This window comes from Gadus macrocephalus, chromosome 21 (genome assembly GCF_031168955.1).
Source record: "Gadus macrocephalus chromosome 21, ASM3116895v1".
NCBI lineage: Eukaryota > Metazoa > Chordata > Actinopteri > Gadiformes > Gadidae > Gadus > Gadus macrocephalus.
Window position 1 is genome coordinate 10,430,656 of NC_082402.1, and position 20,148 is coordinate 10,450,803.

General features: G+C 44.5%; 1 protein-coding gene across 1 annotated transcript; it reads right to left on the reverse strand.

Moving 5' to 3' along the window:
• Window positions 1–1,040: 1,040 nt before the first annotated feature.
• scara3 (scavenger receptor class A, member 3) lies at window positions 1,041–19,342 on the reverse strand. Its single transcript, XM_060041496.1, has 12 exons — window positions 18,526–19,342; window positions 11,622–11,657; window positions 11,374–11,418; window positions 10,190–10,309; window positions 8,150–8,230; window positions 7,352–7,470; window positions 6,943–7,187; window positions 5,529–5,748; window positions 4,015–4,103; window positions 3,659–3,851; window positions 3,060–3,237; window positions 1,041–2,745 (listed from the first exon to the last, which is right to left on the reverse strand). The coding sequence occupies exons 1-12, from the start codon at window positions 18,530–18,532 to the stop codon at window positions 2,291–2,293; spliced, it is 1,788 nt and encodes a 595-aa protein (XP_059897479.1). The 5' UTR covers window positions 18,533–19,342; the 3' UTR covers window positions 1,041–2,290.
• Window positions 19,343–20,148: the final 806 nt, after the last annotated feature.

Genomic DNA, 20,148 nt, shown 5'->3' on the forward strand with positions numbered 1-20,148 from the left:
CTGAGAAGCAGAGGAAATAGTACTTTTTCCTTATTTCTTTTTTTTTTCTTTTTTATCCATAGAGCAGTGTGGCCTTCATCAACGCCAGAGCATTGATCTTGATCAGAAATAAAGTGAAACACAAAAGAGATAAATGGAATTGTCAAGGGATATACTGATCTCAAATGGTCGTATTCGACTTTTTTTCCACCTCTTCCAAATCCATAATTCCTCAAACCCAGGTATGGATCATCGCACCCAGTCATCTCTTTCAGATGGTGCAGAGCTGCTAACGGAGCAAGGGAGATTTTCTATAGAGAAACCAAACACTCAACTCGAACTACAGGGAATTATTGGGTTTTGAGGTGATGGGAATTCTGCTTGGCCTCGCCTCCGTCATAGGACACGCCGTAGGGAGCAACACCTTGAGTCTGGTGCCGCTTGCTGCTGTCACTTAGGACTTTTTGTGCAAGTTTAATTATGTGTTTAATTCCTTTTTTAAAAAAAGGCCAACTCCTGCGCCTTAAAAGCCACACACACATTGGGCTGGCTGACACAGCTTGGGTTAAACGGCGACGCCCCGCTCTCGACCAATGACGCAGAGCCTTCACAGAGAAGCCTTCACTGTTCACTCCATTAAGGTTTGGCGGTATCCAAAACAAAATGTGCATCATCATTTGCCCTACATTGTGTTTCGTGACCAATAATATCTCCCTACAGATTTTCAGGATTCCGTTAATAGAACAAGGATCCATTGTTTGATTTCGAAAATATTGATTTTGTATTCCTCTCTTAGACAACGATTTCAATTTTAATAGGATATGACTTTATATTGCTGCAAACCAGCCCTGCAAATCACAGACTGAGACTTTTAAACAACTGCACATTTGACCACTGAATTCCCTCCGAGTTAATGAGGACTGAAACCTCAACTATTGTAAAGGGTCGGACTGGCATGTGTTTTGAATCCCCTCTTCAGATATACTTTGCATATCTGAGCCACCCCCAGGGAAATGACCAGCTAGATGACAATAGCTTTCTGTGTCAATAGACCATAAGGACCATGTTAAATGTATTTATTGTGTTCCACGCAAACCAGTCGCATTTCATGATTACAATCCTTATTTTTTTACTGGGATCCATATACTTTCATCAAGAGTAAGAAATGCTAATGTACCTTCTAATTAGGGAAAACAAAAAACGATCATGTCATCTTAGATAACGGTATGCACTTTTCTCGTCTTTGTCATACTCCTACCACCGTTTGCAACAGAGCAAGAACTATTTGTACATTTATTTTGTCCTACAGCATAAAGCGTCACTTTCAGTATTAATCAAATTGGTATCACCAAAAGACATCTAGGCAGTGTAAAATTCCAATACTTTGGACCTAGTGCGAATTCAGAGTGCCCGCTCTGAAGTTATTTATCAAGAAGAAATTATTGAATGATTCAAACACCAGTAAAGTGCCATTGTCCACCAAAAATGTATGCATATACATCTGTGTTAAAACAATCTTTTGCCCCTGTGGTAATAGGCTATCATTGCACAGGTACAATTACAACTCTATAAAACACAATTCTGTGGTTTCACTTGGGATGATACATTTTGGAAGTAAAATAATTTGCATAAAAACAATGTGAATAAAGGCTGTAGAATATCGTCTTTCTGGCTGATGGCGGCTAATGCTATAATATAAGGCTTTGTTTTGATAAGAACAATGATTTAGATTCTATGACAAAAACTGAATTTATAGTAATCCATCTTGTAGTCCACCCGATATTGAAGTGACCCTCTACTTCCTTCCTCTTTCGTTGTTGTCCTTACCTTGTTCTACACAGCATGGGTCCTGAAATCTATGGGAAAAGCTGCATTGAAATTTGAATATGATCCCTTACTTCCATGCTCAACCTCGTGAGTTTACAAGTCTTTCCCTGCAAGAGGAAGCCTGAACTTACAAAGTCAGACAACCAGTCACTCTAGATGCGGCAGAAACTGAGATTTCTTAGGTTACACGTCTGCTCTCTGTTTGCCTTGCCTTTGGAATCCTCAAAAGATTAACGGATGAATATGGAAGAGAAACTATCATCTTGAGGGTTTCACTGTCTGTATCCAAAAAATTTCTCCAAGCCCGGGTCCTTCGCAGACACTGGAAGACACCTCCGATTTCCAAATGGCCAACATCCGTAAAATGATTGTCTCGTCACAAAGTTCCAACAAGATGTTCTTCAACACAACCGTGGATCTTTGTTCTCTTACTCGTTCACTCAGGTTCTTTGTCTTTCTCTCTATTCTGTTGAACACCGTGTACCTAATGTCTTTTGGATTCGGTGCTCCTCTTGGTGAGTTCTTTAACGGCACACGGTGTACCCGGGATTCCAACTGTTCCTGGGTATCCTGGCGTTCCTCTGGGCCCAGGAATGCCGTGAATCCCAGGAAGACCTACCTCCCCCTGGATACCTGAGGGCCCGTTGAGGCCAGGCAAACCATCTTTCCCGGGGATCCCCACGTCACCCTGAGCGCCCTTGTCGCCACGGATTCCTGCCAGACCAAAGGTGCCCTTGATGCCTTTTAATCCCGGCACACCTTTCAAACCGCTCGGACCCGGTTCACCCTGGCCTCCCCTGGGACCCACCGAGCCCTTCTCTCCGAGGCCCCCGCGGCCTCCTATGGGCCCCGGATCACCCTTGAGTCCCATCCGCCCTGTCAGACCTTTGAGCCCCGTCTCGCCACGGTTCCCCTTGCTCCCTGGGGGCCCCGGAGGTCCTGCAGAGATGGAGAGTAAGTGATGAAGGGAAAGTCCAAAGGGTGGCATTTAAATTCTCAAGAATCCAGGACTTCTATGCAAAACATGTATTGGACACGTCACAATCATCGCTGTGACCAGATCTGTATTAGTCCTGCTTAAGCAAAGTCTCTTCCTAGGTGAAAGTCCTTGATAACGGCAGCCATCTCTCAAGTCAATTTACATTATAAGGACAATTTACATTGAGTGATTTACAAAAGAAAAGGGTCTTTTAGGATGTAAGATAAATATAAAGTTAGCCTAATGACTACTAGTGGAGAGCGTTTAAAGCTACCTTTGAGTATGGTGATGTTCTTGATGATCTGTGTGTGGTGCGTGTCCACCAACTTCATCTCCTCCATCACCATGGTGAGGTTCCTCACGTCCATGAACACACGCACCCTCAGCATCATGTTCTGTTCCCTCAGCGTCTCCGCAAAGTCCAGCAGCAGCAGCACCGTATCATTCAAGTTCTTTAGAAGAACCGGTTGGGCGTAGAGGGTAGGAAGAAGAAAAGGTAAAGAAGGTAGAGATATGACGACCACATTAGGATAAAGAATGTCAGGCCAAAATCGTAATCTTACATTTGAAATATAAATAACTACATTTAATGAAAATACATTTTGTAAGGTGTCTTTAAGGCCTTTCTTTATCTTTAATATATAAGTATTTGTTTTAAGAAAGACATTTGAACACACATATTCCCTTTGTAATGGGTCTTCCAAGTCTTTCTTTATCTTTAAAATCGAAGTATTTGTTTTAAGAAAGACTTTTGAACACACATTCCCTTTAGCACGATTCCCCTTGTTTGAAGACAAGGCAGGTTAGCATGTAACGGTATCATTATTACATCATCTGCATATCATTACAGCATTAGAGTATAAGGACAGCAACCTGCAGATCTTCCGAGTGGCTTCTGAGGCGGCTCTGGCAAGAGGAGCTCTCGATGTTGATGTACTTGTACATGCTCTGGACGTGGCTGACTGTGGCGTTGATGCTGGAGGAGATGGTGTCGATCTCCATATCGATGGAGTTAAGGCGTCCATCCAGCGTGGAGAAACGCTCGCCTGTGCGGTTCTCGTAGTATCTGGTGGGTGAAGGAATCATACTTTGAGGCTTCCATAGATCGGGTTTTGATGCACCAGTTTGCATCAAACTGGTGCATCTCATCTGGGTCCTGTGTGGTCGATTATTTTCCTGTATAGCTCAGTGGGGTTGGATGCAATTGTGGATACATGCATGGTTCTAACCTGGAATGGTACTGGAGGTCATGCATGTTTTCCTCGTGTTCATCCATGAAGGAGGTCACATTGTCCAGCTGCATCTGCAGGTTCATGACCTGGAGCGAAAGAAATACATTCCCATTTATTTTAATTTCAACATCAACTAGCACTACATAACTATTGGACACAAGCAATAATGAAAAAATACGATAACAGAATGTGCTACTTTTTAGAGACGTCACCGAAGGGCTGCTGTTCTGTTTCGCCACAATTCAGTCTCACATGCATGACGACCTTCATGCGCATTTCATTGTTTTCTTTGTTTTATGTTGTTTGGCGTCGCAGCACCAGGAATCTTTAACCTATTCACGATGGAGTCCTTAAGGAATATGGCAAGTGATGGAAGGTCCAGGTGCCTAAAATCAATTCTAAAAACGCACAGCTTTCTCGACCCAGATACTCAGAAGAAGATACGAAAAGTCTGTTTCGCACCAGAAACAGATGTTCTTGCATTCTCAAAGGAACAAACTATTGTTTCACGGGTCCCAAGCCCTCTACAATACCTAGTAAGTGGACTAGGGAGATTGTCCCCGCAGTCTCTTTCCCCTTCAAGCCCTAGAAGGGGGGTGTGGCTTGGGGAGGGGGTGGAGTCCTGGAGGGCCCTGAACAAAACCTCAAACGTTAGAACGAGGAGAGGACCCGTGACAAGAAGTCAGAGAAGAGATAGCTTTTAGTTTAAACACGTTGACTGACGAGAATACTAAATTAATAGCAGCCTACCTCCAGGTGATCCCAAACCAGCACCTAATTTGTAAGCAACGCTATGCGAAGCAGCCAACTTCCAGCCTACGCCACCGAGTAATGGACGCCCCGGAAGCAAAACAACGGGTAGGACATATCCCTCCCGATGACGTCCACCGACCTTATATTAAAATAAAGTCTGCCCCCCTAATCAGGATGGCCATGGCTCGGCCAATCATACCCCGAGACCGGCCAGAAGCATAGCTCAACCTGCCACACATACATTTGAAAAGACACATCACAGTGTAGCAACACTGTGAGGCAGACAGATAACAAATAAACTATTAAATAAACACATATACAACAGATAACAGATAAACCCTCTCCCCACATTTACCACAGAAAAACATGTAAACAGAAATAAACATGACATTGACAATATACAGCGATGAAAGCTTTTTACATATTTTTGTTCAGTGCTATGATAGCTGAGGGGACAAAGTTTCATACCTGCGGCCAGATGGGAGTAATTCACAGAATGACATAAAGGTGACATAATATACCACCAGCTGTGAGGGTGTCACTAGTTGGGCTAACCCATCTAGGTAGACACGCCCACTTCTGATGTCAGAAGAGGCAGATTTTCAAAACGGCTTGTGACGGCTAATCACACTCACACCTGGGGGTATAATATGTCACCTTTAAAGAAAAACGCTGATAAGCACACATGTACCCATGGCATATCGTTCTGCAGCCTCGTAACAGCGCCGACTGACCCGTCAGCCCTGTCCTACACACACCTGCAGAGTGAGGTCGTGCACCATCTCAGAGGACATGCTGATCTTCTGGTGCGTGGCCACCACGCCGCTCTGGATGCTGCGCACCGTCTGCGTGGTGGCGCTGGCGTTGGACTTAAGGATGGTCAGGGAGCGGCTGTAGTTCTGCCAGTCTGTGTTGACCTTCTGGAGGATCAGCGTCTCCTCGTCAGCCCGTCTCTGGAGGGTGTCCATCCACAAGGTGCTAAGAGGGGGGAAAAGCAGTCCAATCAGTTTCTCGAGTTTGTGTTCTTGAAGCAGGCTTGCATGGAGGAATTAGCCTTGATCAAAAGCACTGCATGACTTTGATGACGCGTTTGTTTACATGGGATGAAATGCTGAGTGAACTGTTGGGGTTTTAACTTCCCAAACCCTTGGGGCTTGGGGTTAAAACAGCACACACAAGTTAGAAAGAATCATGATTCCTATTAGCTCTTGCTGTAGAATGGGATTTAGCAGTCTTTGACACTAATGTTAAAACGCTGACACACCGCATGGAAAGTGGAGAGAAGAGAGTTCAACCACGATCAAAGAAACGGAAAGGGCTCACTTAGTGACTTCAACATCGTGTTTCAGATTTCGAAATAAATCTTTGAAGTCTGAGTCAAAACACAGCATTTCACTACTAAATCAATTTCCAACAAGTCTGGAGGACAGCTGTGCAATTTTTCCGATAGGAATAGTGGTCTCTTTACTTCTTATGAGACTGGCTTTATGTACTGAGTGTGTCTGCCCTTTAGTGAATTCACCAAAAATAGCATTTCTGAGGCAATGATTTTTGGGGAAATTATTGCCTCAGACAGTGTAGGTTGGAAACTTTTCCAGCAACGGCAGTACCTGTGGACTATTCTGAGCCATGATACATTTGCACCTTATAGCCCATCATGTTATTAATGTGCATGTTGTTTTATGGGACAACACTGTGGCTCTGGAGCAGTGGCCTCTGCATTTATGGCCTTGTTGACATCTGCACATTATTTATATAATCTTGTTATCGCTTTCTTAATAATGTAACTTAGAAATATAGAAACTTAGAAACATTTATTCTGAGCCGAGATATTTGCTGAAGTAATGCCAAGTGGGAACAAAACAAGGGCAGATGTGTGAGGCTGTTACTCCGCTGCAGTGAGTGGCTGTGGTATTTGCTAAATTGCAGATGTAATTTAACACTTCTTGGCACTATAAAACTGCATTCCCACATTTGTTAATAAAGTGAATCCAGATCAACCAGAGAGCGTTAGAGGTCACAGACTTCGGTTCTAACGATAACCCAGCGACAATCCAAACGGATTTGGAGAACTTCACTTCTTGTTAAGAGGCTTTACGGCGCCAATACCCAAAAGTAGTACCACAAACAAACAACCTGTGACAAACCACAAAGCTCCATAGTCCGTCTCACCTGTGTCCCACGGTGGTGTTGACCTGCTGCACGGTGGCTTTGAGGTCGTACTGGTCCTGGGTCAGTGATTTCATCCGGTCGTCCGTCTCCTCGATCACGTCCTTCCAGCCGTGCAGCTGCTCCACGTATCTCTCGAGCGATTGGTTGAGGAGTCTCACCGATATGGTGTGGTCCCGCATGTCATTGGTCAGTCGGCTGCTGGCTTTCTTCATGGTGGTTTGCGTCTGGAATGCCTGCTCCATTATCTGTAGTATGGGGGGAAGGGGAATGATCCGTCAACGTCAAGAGAAGTCTAACTACGAATGCACTGACCAGCGATTATCAATGGAGCTTTTAATTTGAAGGCCTCATTTAAGAAATCGTCACATGAATATAGTAGTGATAGTGACCCACGCGGGCCCAGCCATACCTTATTCTGTTCAATGAGAGTTTGCTGGAACTGCTCAAACTCCCGCTTCATGCGGTTGATCTCCTCGTTGGACCCAGCAACGTCCAGGCAGCCTGAGCAGTTGGGAGCAGAGCCCAGGTCTGTGTGAGAGATGGAAGGAGAGGTCAGCCCAACATCTCCATCCACTACAACACGGTTGGGGTAGGATAGTGTGTCGAGTTTAAGGGGGGTTTGAAAGGTTTTGGAGACCAACCCCCATGTGGGCAGTCTAGGTGGGTCGCCACCTTTGAGTAAGATGCCTAACCAGTAACTGTGCATTTATGACATCTAGCTGGAAACTGTTCAATGGACGTCCTTTGAGATGAAAGCTGGAGACTCAACAGGTAAAAAGTATTCAGGTTGACCTGAGAAACCTAAAAATGTATATTGTCTCTGTCATATTTTTACCATCTCAAGATTGGTACAACTTTGAAAGAGACCATGGAGAAGCCTTCCAGATGCCTAGGCCTCATAAACTATTTAGAGATGTCATAGATCCTTTTATTCAACGCAACTTACAGTGAATTCAGATTCATACCTTTAAGGAGAAGAAAGAGCATCATGGTCAAGGATGCCTACAGGTGATGCTGCAGACATTGGTAATCTAACCTAGAATTAACTAATGTTGGTTCTAAATGGAGACCAACATTATGAGACTGTTCCATCCTCTTCTTAGAGCAAACAAAAGCCTGTTCTATTATTTTTATCTTTTCTTCCAGAAACACTCACGCAAACACACACAAAGACACACACACACTCACACACCACCTCCTATCTCACCGTCAATTCCCTGCTGGGCCTTGGCAATCTTCTTGTGGTAGATGGACTCCTCCTCTGACAGACTTGCAACCTTACGGAAAGCTGGAAAATATTTGAAAAGAGAATTTGAACGGTGTTATATTTTCCGAAAAGCAAGGTACAGTTAGATTCTTTCATCCGTAAGAAGTAGAGTTTAAACTAGATTAAAAAGACAAAATGATGAAAGCGCAAACAGGAAGTCCTTGATAATTTGAGCAAACAAGCACATCAGGTTCCTATTAGCAAGGGAGAAAACCAAAACATGACATGACGATTTAGCCAGATGGGCTAATTCGCTCTCAAAGGAATTTCCCAAGAGAACAACAACAACTTAGGCCTAAGCATATGTTGTTGCTGTGTTTTAAAGTGAATGTTATTATGCATGCATTTTGAAAAGTGTCCGCATGGGTCTCAATGTAAAAAATGGGAATTTGGATAATAATGAAAGCCATGGATCAGATCAGAATTGACTATGTATGTATCTACATACATGTTTATATATTTACGAAAAGTCAGTGTGTGTGTGTGTGTGTGTGTGTGTGTGTGCGTGTGTGCGTGTGTGCGTGTGTGCGTGTGCGTGTGTGTGTTCCTGTATGTGAGAAACACATGTTGTGTGTGTGTGTATGAGAGAGTGCTTGAGTGCGATACTTGGGCAGAATAGCTGGATAATTGTGTTTCAATTGTACTTCCTTACTGTGCATACCTCCTGTAGCAGTGCATTAGCTCTCTTTGGCACTGATGATAACCATCCCTACCCCAGCCTAGGCCAGGCTTATTATACTCTTCTCTTAGTCATACTCAAATGAAAACAAATCAAAAGCTGACCGAGAGCAAAAGTTTCCCCTAAAAGGCTTGTCTTCTAAATTGAAGTATTTATGAACATCTTATCCATTTTAAATTAACTTGATAAAAATCTTTTTGCATTCATGCATTTCCGTTTGCTCCGTTAGTTTCACAAAACTGTCAGTTGAGTCCAAGGTGTGGTCTGTTAAGTTCTGTGGATTGTTTACTACATTGGGCTGGTATGGTAGGGTAGAGCTCTGTTTCAGCTTAAAAACACATTAGTCCTTAGTATGACAGTATACATGATTGCTCGCCTGCCTTTGCACAACCGCACAAAAACATCAAGGTTAATGTGTATATTTGTCTATGTATGTTTCCATAGGTTCGCCTGTCTTTGCCTGTATGCTATGCATGTGTGTATTGTGTAGTGTGTTGGACATGCAGTGTAGACCTGCACTGTTTTCAAGAAATTCACCATTCCAGAGCTGCCCTCTGAGGTTCCCTATAGTCAGCCATAGAGGGAGTGATTTACTGTTTCTAACAGCCAGTCTTGGAAATAAAAAAGTAGTGGAAATGGATGTGAAAAGAAGCTGTTCCCACCAAACCGTTACAAAATATAATAAACAATATTGTGACACACCTGCCTACTATTTCAACAGTCTAAATGATTGCTAAACAATAACTAGTATCATGTTTCAAAAACACGATGGATGTGATTTCCATTGTTATTTCCAGCTGCACTTCATGAAGTTGGGGTTGAAAACATTTTTCTCAAATTACCAAATCCGTTGTGCCATCTTTTGTCTTTCCTTTCCTTCTTCGTAGCTAGATGCCCACTTTGATGCGATTTGAAAAGTGTGTGGGTTTCAATGTCAAATAATGGGAATTTGGGTAATAATGATAGCCGTTTCGGTTTGCATGGATCAGAATTTAATATGCATGTATCTACATATATATTTGTGTGTGTGTGTGTGTGTGTGTGTGTGTGTGTGTGTGTGTGTGTGTGTGTGTGTGTGTGTGTGTGTGTGTGTGTGTGTGTGTGTGTGTGTGTGTGTGTGTGTGTGTGTGTGTCCGCAGCAGACGTTGAGGCCTACCTTGATACACCAATGCCTACCATATGTCTTTATAAAGCCAAAAAGGACCCCAGCTATAACTAGTGCACACCTTGACACCTCTTTGGTCTTATACATAGAAGTGAATTACCCCTGGCTCCCACTATGAAATGATAACTGGACTCACCCAGAGAGGCTAAAATCGCCACGGCGATGATGAGGAGTGCAATAATTCCGTACAGGACTTTGACCGCCAACTGGAGGGAATGTGTCTGCTGGCACTTAACACATCCGCCCCGGCCACGACCTAAAAGGGATCATTCGAATAATAATAATGGTTATGATCATTACAATATATCGAAAATTAAACATTGTCATGGCACATGTTACGTTATACGGTAATATTACCACAGTGTATGCATAGCGTTAGCCTTAAGTCCGGAGTCGCTAGTTCCCACAATGCCAATCTGCTATCCTTGCATATAGCATTTCACGGCTGCGAAAACTATATCCATGGCGCTCACTCACCCTTCCAACATTAATATCCTTTCCTACCAGACGCAGAGCAGACACGCACAGATCTCTATATTCATAAAGATTTCCTGTGTTGATATTGAATCATTGGATTATTAATATGGTTATTTCATTGTATTTCACTTTCAGAAAACTGGGTGTGGATAACCGAGTATAAACCTGTTTATTTAACTTAAATACACACCCAATTGCCATATGTGTTTCCAGCTCCTATTCATCAATGAAATGGATGCATGTGATTCACTTTAGAGACACTTGCCCTAGTGGTGCTATCGGATTACATAGGGGCCAGATATGCACTTCTACACTCTTATACACTGCATTGTTCCCACCAGGACTCGTAACGTCAGGGGCCTGCCATGGTTGAGCTATGCAGCCTGTCTTGGATTGAGAGCGGCTGGGGGTGGGGGTGGAGGTGGGGGGGGGGGGGCTAACTGTGGAACAATGCAACTATGGCAAAGTGCCACAACAGATGTTGAACTCGCGTCGTTGCTAAGCTGTCACGGTGGTTGAGGCACGGAGAGAGAGATGCATGTAGGGGAACGCACACACACACACACACACATACATTCACTCACACACACTGTACTGCAAAGACACACACACACGTACATACACACATGATATTGCACAGACACACACACATACACACACACATGGTCATGCACACACAAACACACGGGCATGTAAACACACACACATGGTGTCACACACAAACAAAGAAGTGTGTGTGTGTGTGTGTGTGTGTGTGTGTGTGTGTGTGTGTGTGTGTGTGTGTGTGTGTGTGTGTGTGTGTGTGTGTGTGTGTGTGTGTGTGTGTGTGTGTGTGAAATTCACCTCGAAATGGAGGCATCTCCTCTTCTTCTCCAGTGAGATCCTCCTCTGAAAGACAAGATGTCAAATAAACATAAATCTTCAGCTTAGCATTACAGTCCTATCATCGTGAGCATTGAAGGTTGTTATATTTTCTATTTTCATCATTATCACATTAATGCTTTTCTTTTCTATTCAAGTGTTTAAACCATATTAATCTACGGTAGATTATACAGTAGTTATATTAAAGAACAAATGTGCTTGATTGTTACCTTTAAAGAGTTGGTTCTCATAGCCACCGTAGTTTTCTGTCAGAGAGATAGAGAGGGGGGGGGGGGGGGGGTCAGTGATTTGAAAGCTGAAACTACTGCTTTTTTGTTTGTTTGGACGTTTATCAGTTATTTTTTGGCTTACTCGGTCAGCCCTATAAGGAGCCTTTACAAGTCCTCACACACCATGCCACACAGTCCAACACGGCACAGCATGGTAGCAGCAACGCAATGCAACATCACACGACACAACACATATTGCCTCTGTTTAAGCATACACTGGCTGAAAGGAGACTTAAAGGACGAGCACAGCTCTGAGATCAGACTTGACTGTCGTTTTGTAGAAAAAACGATTAAGTGTGACTTGAATAAATGGTGACTAATCGGCCGTTCACCGTTGTTATCGAGTTTTATAGTGGTCCCATAGGGGAACACATTCTGACAGCTGTGGTTAGCTTTGTGCGCTTTGTGTGTTTGTGTGTATGCAGGCGTGTGTGTGTACTTGTGTACGTGCAGCGCTTGTGTACGTGGGGCTTGTGTGTGTGTGTGTGTGTCCATGCAAATTGTGTTGAAGGTTACCGGAAAGCTGGTTTCTGTGCAATTTTGCAGTGTTTAAGTTGTGTGGATGGTTGTTTGCAAGTGTGCATAATATCATCCTATGGAGGAGTTTATCATCAGGCTTAACCAGATGTGGTCAGGGAGAGAGAGACTTCTCCTTGCCAAGTTGCATACCATTATCAGCTTTGCAGTGACTGTATGAGTTTCAATCAAATCGCAACTGTTAGTTGTTTAGTTTTTATCTTTTCGAGACCTTTTTCTAGCCATAGAAAACAACCACAGAGGCCTGTTGGAACTGCCTTACCTGATTTGTTTCTGATTGAACGGGACAGAATAGTTCCAACGTCCTCGGGGTGCTTGTTGCACAACTCAATGCAGAAAAAACATTGCCTCTGTCCATGTCAATGCTAGCTTTCCTCCACAGATGACAACTGATTGCTGGTTGTTTACCAATGACCCTTGGCTGACACCGTAGCTTGTAAAATTGCTCTCTCAGATACAATCTCTTCTTTGATTCAAGCCTGTGGCTGTGTGTTAATCTCAACGGGAAAGACTCAATCTCACCATTGTGAGGGTAACCACAGAAGTAATGGGATGGGGGAAAAGTCTATGAGATTCATGTCATCGCCGAGTAAACACCAAAGGACCAGCAGTGTTGACAATGTATTGATAAATTATTAATTCATGTTGTTAGGCCTGCTATGATGCCCAGTGAAAACATGAAGCAATGGGTTCTGGTTTTAAACATCGAAAGCATAGATGGCAATGTGAATAATTGTTTTGTGGTGTTGCTATTCCCTAACATGTGGATAAAATGGGTTAGATGGGTTGGATATTTTAGGAAGGCTTTACTTTATTTTTCTGTCATCATATGTATACAAAGACAAATATATGTAAGGAAGCACTAGCCCCATGCTTCAGGCTAAGAGCCTTTTGCTGATTTAATAGTAGAGAAGAGAAATTCCACACATTTTAGCCTTGAATCCGTTTTCGGTGCTTATTTTTTCATGAAGAGAGGAAATGGACGAGAAGATGGGGGTGACCTATTTGATTCAGCAGAGCAAATGTAACGGATGTGAAAATATGATCTTTCCTGAAATAGCGCATTATAAAGGCTGGCGTTTTGCTAAAATAATTTTAAACATAATCATGATGTTCTAGGGATAGGTCTCACAAGGATGTCCACTCAGGTTTCCTCATGCATGCATTTACAGTGACCCCACCTATTTAAACAGCGCCACCCCTCCTCTGTTCTTCCACTGACCGGAGGTTTCCTTGGGTCTTGTTTTTGCATACGGTTTGGCTTCATTTGCGGCGCTCCCACTCAGTTATTTATATTATATCTTGTCAGTTATTTTTATTATAGCTGCAGAGTTGGACTTCCAAGAAGTAAGCTCTAGCCCCTAGTGAAATAATCACTATACACTATTCTTTTAATTATGGGTCTCACCCGTGCACACCTCGAAGTGCTGAGATTGTCATGGCATCTTATGCTTTGACCGAGTTTCGGTTTAAAATATGCGTATCATAGTGTGCACCAAGGTGTGGAACGTGGCGAAATTTTGCGTGGTCATTTTGCAAGCTATTAGTGAGTGAAATGCTCTGTGAGAATATCTGTTTCGAGTTCCCTAATTTAGACGTAAAACAATTTAGATTTTAAAACCACTCCCGGCTAATACCTGCGAGAGGACGTTTGTTTTAGTTTTGCTCCTTCGCTCATTTCTGGTCGCTCTCCCGCTTTTTTGAACTCATGTATCTTCCGAGCAGTAGCTCTAACTAATTTACTGTACATGTTTCAACCACATTATTTGGAGGTTGTTGCAATCCGACTCTGTTTGACCACGTCTGGGTGCAGTATATGGTTGGATGAAAGGTTTGTAATGGGGTTGTGGTGGAAGCTGTTTGTTGTCGGGGGATTATACGCACCCCAGGGAACCACAGTTCAGTGCTTGGGAAGATAGATCTAACAAAAACCAAGTCACGTACAATTTTCTAAATTAAGCATAGACTGTATATTTGTGTTGGCATTTGACCAGCATCAGAATGAAGCGGGGAGGGAAAGAGAGAGTCAGAGTCTGAGACAGAGATGGAGACAGAGAGAAAATGCACTCATAAACAGCCAATCTGATCCAGTAATTAAATCCATTGTGAAAGCACCAACCTCTTCAAGCTATTGGCTTTCTCCTTTGGCATAAACATTCAAACTACCATCTTGTTGCCGTAATTTGTTTCACAATGAGTAGCAGTAGTGAAACAAGGCAGATGCCAAATTAATAGATGTTTTTGGGAATTAGATCAGAGTGTGGATCCTGTTTGACTTTCATTTGGTAATTCAATGTTTATCTAGGGAATTGAGAAAGCCTGATTGGGGTTCTCCTTCACTTCCGACGGCAGTTCTTGTAATAACACAAGGCTCGGTTTACTTCTAAAACAAACTGGGCATAGGTTTCTTCCTTTTCTTCAGACAGTGGACTGTCTTGTGTGACACTGTCAAGGATACAAGTCAAAATAGCCCATCGGTAAGTGTTAGAAATTGCAGGGTAAAACTCGCCTTTCACCAGGTCTCGGGGGGTAAGTGCATCATCGTTTTTATTGCCTTGCATGAAACAGGGATTTCGGATTTAAGTAATGTAGACTGCTGGGTTCTGGAAAAGAAACACTGTTGTCAGATCTTTAAATATGTGATGTTTTTTTTTTGTGTCTGGCTAGTGTCTTTCCATCAAATGCTATCCACACAGGTGCCTTACCAAGGAAACCGAGGTCATTGAATCTAAATAAAATAACATTTTCAAGACTAAGTTCATTCAGTGGGAAAGAAGAATCTGGGCAGAAAATGCAAGTCACGCGGACGACTTAATGCACAACATGTTTTGTATGATTGGTTGTATCACATTAAAGCTATCTATTCTTAATGGAAAGTTTTACATGCCCTGACGCTGAACATGCCCTGGTCGAGATTTAAAAATGACAGGTACTCCGTACCTCCAAACCAAAGTTAGGAGGAAGGAAAACCTTGACAGCCAGGCAGAGGTGTTGTAATATCATGGTGCCATTGAGCAGTCACGATATTACAGCAGCATAGACGATTGGTAATTTCATGGTGCCACTGAGCAGCCATGGTTGTGCTTGCAGGTTGGAATCAGCCAAGAATAAGCCTTTGCACTGCTTCCAAAATCTCTATTAAGGAATAGAAGTACACATTGGATATTACCTAATGTTTACTCCGTATTCACCCAAAGACCAGCCGGGTATGTCGGGACAAGACAAAACAAACTGGAACTTTTTTTGAGCTTGTTTGTGTGTGTTTGTGTGTGAGTGTTCATGCTTGTGTGTGTTGGTTTATGATTCATTACGTAGACATGCTTGTGTGTGCGTGCGCGTGCGTGCGTGTGTGCGTGTGTATGTGTGTGTGCGCGTGTGCACGTGGTTGCATGTGTGTGTGCATGTGTGCGTGCGTGCGTGCGTGTGCCTGCGCGTGCGTGCATGATTGGCTACGCAGACGTCTACTCCAGATGTTGTACAGTGGGCCAGCCAGCCCACCTATCCAAACATGAGCACCGCTCAAGCACACGCGCTGCTAGGACAGAACACACCGGGCTGGGGCAGCAGTAAAGTTACAGGTTATTACAGGAGTTATTCTCTCCACTCTAAACATATGAGATTGGCTGCAACCTGTTCCATGGGTTACACCTGACTGGGCAAGTGTTCACAAACACTGAATCGTGGTTGCTGCTTGGCTTCTTTGTTGATAATTACGTTTTTTCTTACTCTTTTGGTGTGAGGGGGTGGGGCTATGGTTGGGGGGGGGGGGGGGGGGGGGTTCATAACATGTGAACCGTAACTGTTATTGAGGGCTTTACAAATACACTGTACTTGACTTGATCAGAAACATAAATATCATGAAAGTAAACAAAGGAACAAACCATGTATGGTTCTAGATATCAAGCCTTTTATATATCCTGTTGCCCCATCCTAAGAGTAATTCAAATGAACAGACAGAACAATGGTTATTGGCTGAATGTATACCTCCTGTATTCCTTACAAATTAAATTGAGTTAACTCCAAACATGCACACTAATACACTTTCAGCCTTCATGAAAAGTATTTGGCACCATGTGGGCCATTTTTTAAACAAGCCCACGTTCCACCATAAACATCAAGATTAATTTCAAACCACAAAAACTCAAAATGATGCTTCAACGCTGTTCTCCCATTCACTGCTAACCTGGGCTCGAGTTAATCACGCCTTCTAACTCGAAAAACCTACTTAGACAAAACCGACCTTTTAAGCGAAAACAGAGTTCAGCAATTACGGGCCTTTGAGCTAGAGATCAGTGTTTAAATTCTTGACCGCGACTCGCAATAAAAACTAATCTGGCTTTCCCCAGACCTCTGTCAACATCCCCCTGGATCAGATCGATCAGACCGTCCGGCCGGAATGCTGTGGTCTGCTCCTTCGCATTAAAACGGTAAACGCGTGGAATTTGTTAAGTCCCGAGTCCGTACTTTGTCAGCGCTTTCGGGGAGAAGCAGTTACAAGGGAATGTCCTTTTATTGTGGTTCTGGGGCAGTGAAACCGGAGATGTCCAGTGGCACGGTTTCATAAATTCTGCGCGGGTTTCTTGGGGCCTAAACAGCGCCAGGCAGACTGGTGGAGAGACAGAGAAGCCCGGCCGGTTGGGCTTTACAGCTCCGTGAGACCTAAGGGCGTGTTCGCCGGCCTCAAACGTTCAGTGTTTACTCTGGAACTCACGTGGGTTTTTGTTGAAAGAGGAGCTAGTTGGATGAAGAAAAAAACGATTTAGCGCCAGTGTTTGCCATCTCACGATAGCATGGACTTCCCCGTCCAGGCAAAAGTGCAGAGTTAGAAATGTGCGATGGTGTCAGTCACACAAGGTTACTTTCTTAAGGTGTGTGTGTGGTTGTGGCTACGTACACTCGCGTGTGTGTGTTGAACAGTTTATCTGTCGCTCTCAATTTCTCAATTGGTTTTCATCCCATTACACACACACACACACACACACACACACACACACACACACACACACACACACACACACACACACACACACACACACACACACACACCAACACATCCGCACACACAAATTAACAAACACAAACAGACAGACACACACACACACAAAAGCAGAGACCACATTAACTGCTATCATCAGCGGCGTTCAACATCAATGAGCGCACATAAACAAAGCTTACGTTAGCTGACCCAGTGCCAGGTGTGTGTTGGTCTCCACTGGGGCCGTTTCACTAAATATGTCAACACATTCTACCACCTTCCGGAGCATATGGGCCGCGTGCTTCAATCGTCCAGGTTGCCTCCCCCGTTCACACTCCTTAGACCACCCCCGTTTCCACTCCATGTTTCTCTGTAGGCTGCTCTCTCTCCACCCCCCCCCCCCCCCCCTCCACACACACACACACACAAACACATACTGCCATATCTGACACTGTATGGCCATGTTCTTTATTTGTTTTACAGTCTCATTCGTATTTTCTATCTCCCTCTCTGTCTCACAGACACAGACACACAGACACACACACACACACACACACACACACACACACACACACACACACACACACACACACACACACACACACACACACACACACACACACATCTGGGTCGCTGGCAGCTCATGTTTCGTGCCATGTTGTGATTCAGCACAAATGGAAGATGTTCTTTCACGCACGCAACCCTTTAAAGTGGGAACGGGCAGAAGAAGAAAATAACTACGACCGCCACAAACCCCCTGGATGTCTGGCACCCTGCCGGGCCCCTCAGAGCTACACACACTCACACACACATTCAAACACACTCTCACACACACACACACACACATTCACACACACACACACACACACACACACACACACACATAACACGCAGACACCTCCCCCCCCCACACACACACACACACACACACACACACACACACACTCACACACATAACACGCAGACACCTCCCCCCCCACACACACACACACACATCGCACACACAGACTAAAGCTGACTGGGTTCTGGTTTGGCATCCAAGAGCAACACTCCTGCACTTTCTTCAGGCTCCTGTGGCTTCAGCCAGGCTTTTAGAAAAGTACCTGTCTGCACTTTTGGTGGCCCCTCACACACAAGTGCAACGGCCAACGTTCGGTGTTCACATACAGAAGGCCGACATGTTCACGCTCCCTTAGCATCCAACAAAAATAATCATCAACATCAATTATTTTCTTCTTTTTGGGCAGCCTCTCACCGTTATGATCTAATTTCAAGTTCAACCACAAACTTCTCAACGACGAACACAGCAACCACAACATCAAAAAGTGTTACCTTTCATTGTGCCTGCTTCTTGTCCACGCTGCCGTATCCCCCTGAACCCAGGTCAGCTGATGAAAGCTGGCTGTCGGTGGTGGTGGTGGCGGCGGTAACTCTCTCTCACTGTCCAATAGGAACACGTGTGCAGCACAGGAGAGTCCCCAGTGTCACTACTCCTCAGAACCAGCTGCCACCATAGGCTTGCTCGTTTCCCCGGTATGGAGACAATGATCCAGAGAGAGAGAGTGGGAGAGAGAGCCGATGAGGAAGAAGAAGAATGCTTTATCCTGGAATGAGAGGAGCACCACGCTCAGCCTGATGTGCTCTCTGACCGATGGCTGCCCTACACTCACCTCCCCCCACCACCACCACCACCACCAACACCCCCACCGCCTCCCCTCAACAACACACACACCCCCTTTCTCCTCCTGGACTTTTAGGGAAGCGGTTCTCTCGTCATAGGCGACATGTACATATGATATCCGTGCAGTCGGTTGACGGCGTCGGGTCCACCTGGTCGGAATTCTGCTGATGCGGAGAAAAAAAACGTTTTCTGGGGGGTTTTGCTCTCCTGAAGCTACAGATGGTTGGTCGATTGCTGCATGAGGCTTCCACCCTGTAGTTCACTGTTTTCTCTGCTGCTCCCTGTGTCCTGAGTTAAGTCGTTAGTAAGTGTGTGTCGGCTGTGTGTGTCTGTGTGTCTCTGAGTCTCTTGCGTTTCAACACATCCAAGCTTTCCCCTGCAGAGGTCGAGGAAACCAAACCCCTGGACTGAAGGGGAAAAAACCCACATGTGGCGCAGGAGTCAGCAAGAGTGGGACGGAGAGAGAGAGGGACGGAGAGAGAGAGAGAGAGAGAGAGAGAGAGAGAGAGAGAGAGAGAGAGAGAGAGAGAGAGAGATGGAGGAGACAAAGAAATAATGAAAAGAGGGAGTGGCAAAAGGCAGAGGAGGCAAACAGAAAAAAAAGGCATGAGAGAGAGCCAGAGTGAGGGAGGGAGGGAGCAGGGAGGGTCAGTGTCCATGTGTTTTGTTTAAAACTTGGTTTTTGTGGCCGAGGCTAATGGCTAACAAATGTTTGAACGAAGGCAACGGAGCACCTTGAATATCTGTGTCCTTGGCGGTGGGAGACAGGGAAATAGTTTGTGTGTACCAGTGTGTGTGTGTGTGTGTGTACCAGTGTGTGTGTGTGTGTGTGTGTGTGTGTGTGTGTGTGTGTGTGTGTGTGTGTGTGTGTGTGTGTGTGTGTGTGTGTGTGTGTGTGTGTACACCAGTGTGTGTGTGTGTGTGTGTGTGTGTGTGTGTGTGTGTGTGTGTGTACCAGTGTGTGTGTGTGTGTGTGTGTGTGTGTGTGTGTGTGTGTGTGTGTGTGTGTGTGTGTGTGTGTGTGTGTGTACCAGTGTGTGTGTGTGTGTGTGTGTACCAGTGTGTGTGTGTGTGTTTGTCTGTACCAGTGTGTGTGAGTGTGTGCATGTGTGCGTGTGTGTGTGTGCGTGCCTTCATGCCTGCTTGTGTCTTTGACACAATGCCACAATGCCTGCTTGACGTATTGTGTGAAAGGTTTTCCTTCCGCTTGTATAGTTTCTTGGATCTCACATATGCCAATTGGATTCCCGTTGTCCCTGAAACGTAACAATAAA

Bases quoted from the DNA above. Each gene is read 5' to 3' on its own strand.
- scara3 (XM_060041496.1), bottom strand. The intron at 7,471-8,149 runs GTGAGATAGGAG...TCTCTCACACAG, and splicing joins GGCCCAGCAGGGAATTGACG to ACCTGGGCTCTGCTCCCAAC. The intron at 2,746-3,059 runs GTAGCTTTAAAC...CCATCTCTGCAG, and splicing joins GAACATCACCATACTCAAAG to GACCTCCGGGGCCCCCAGGG.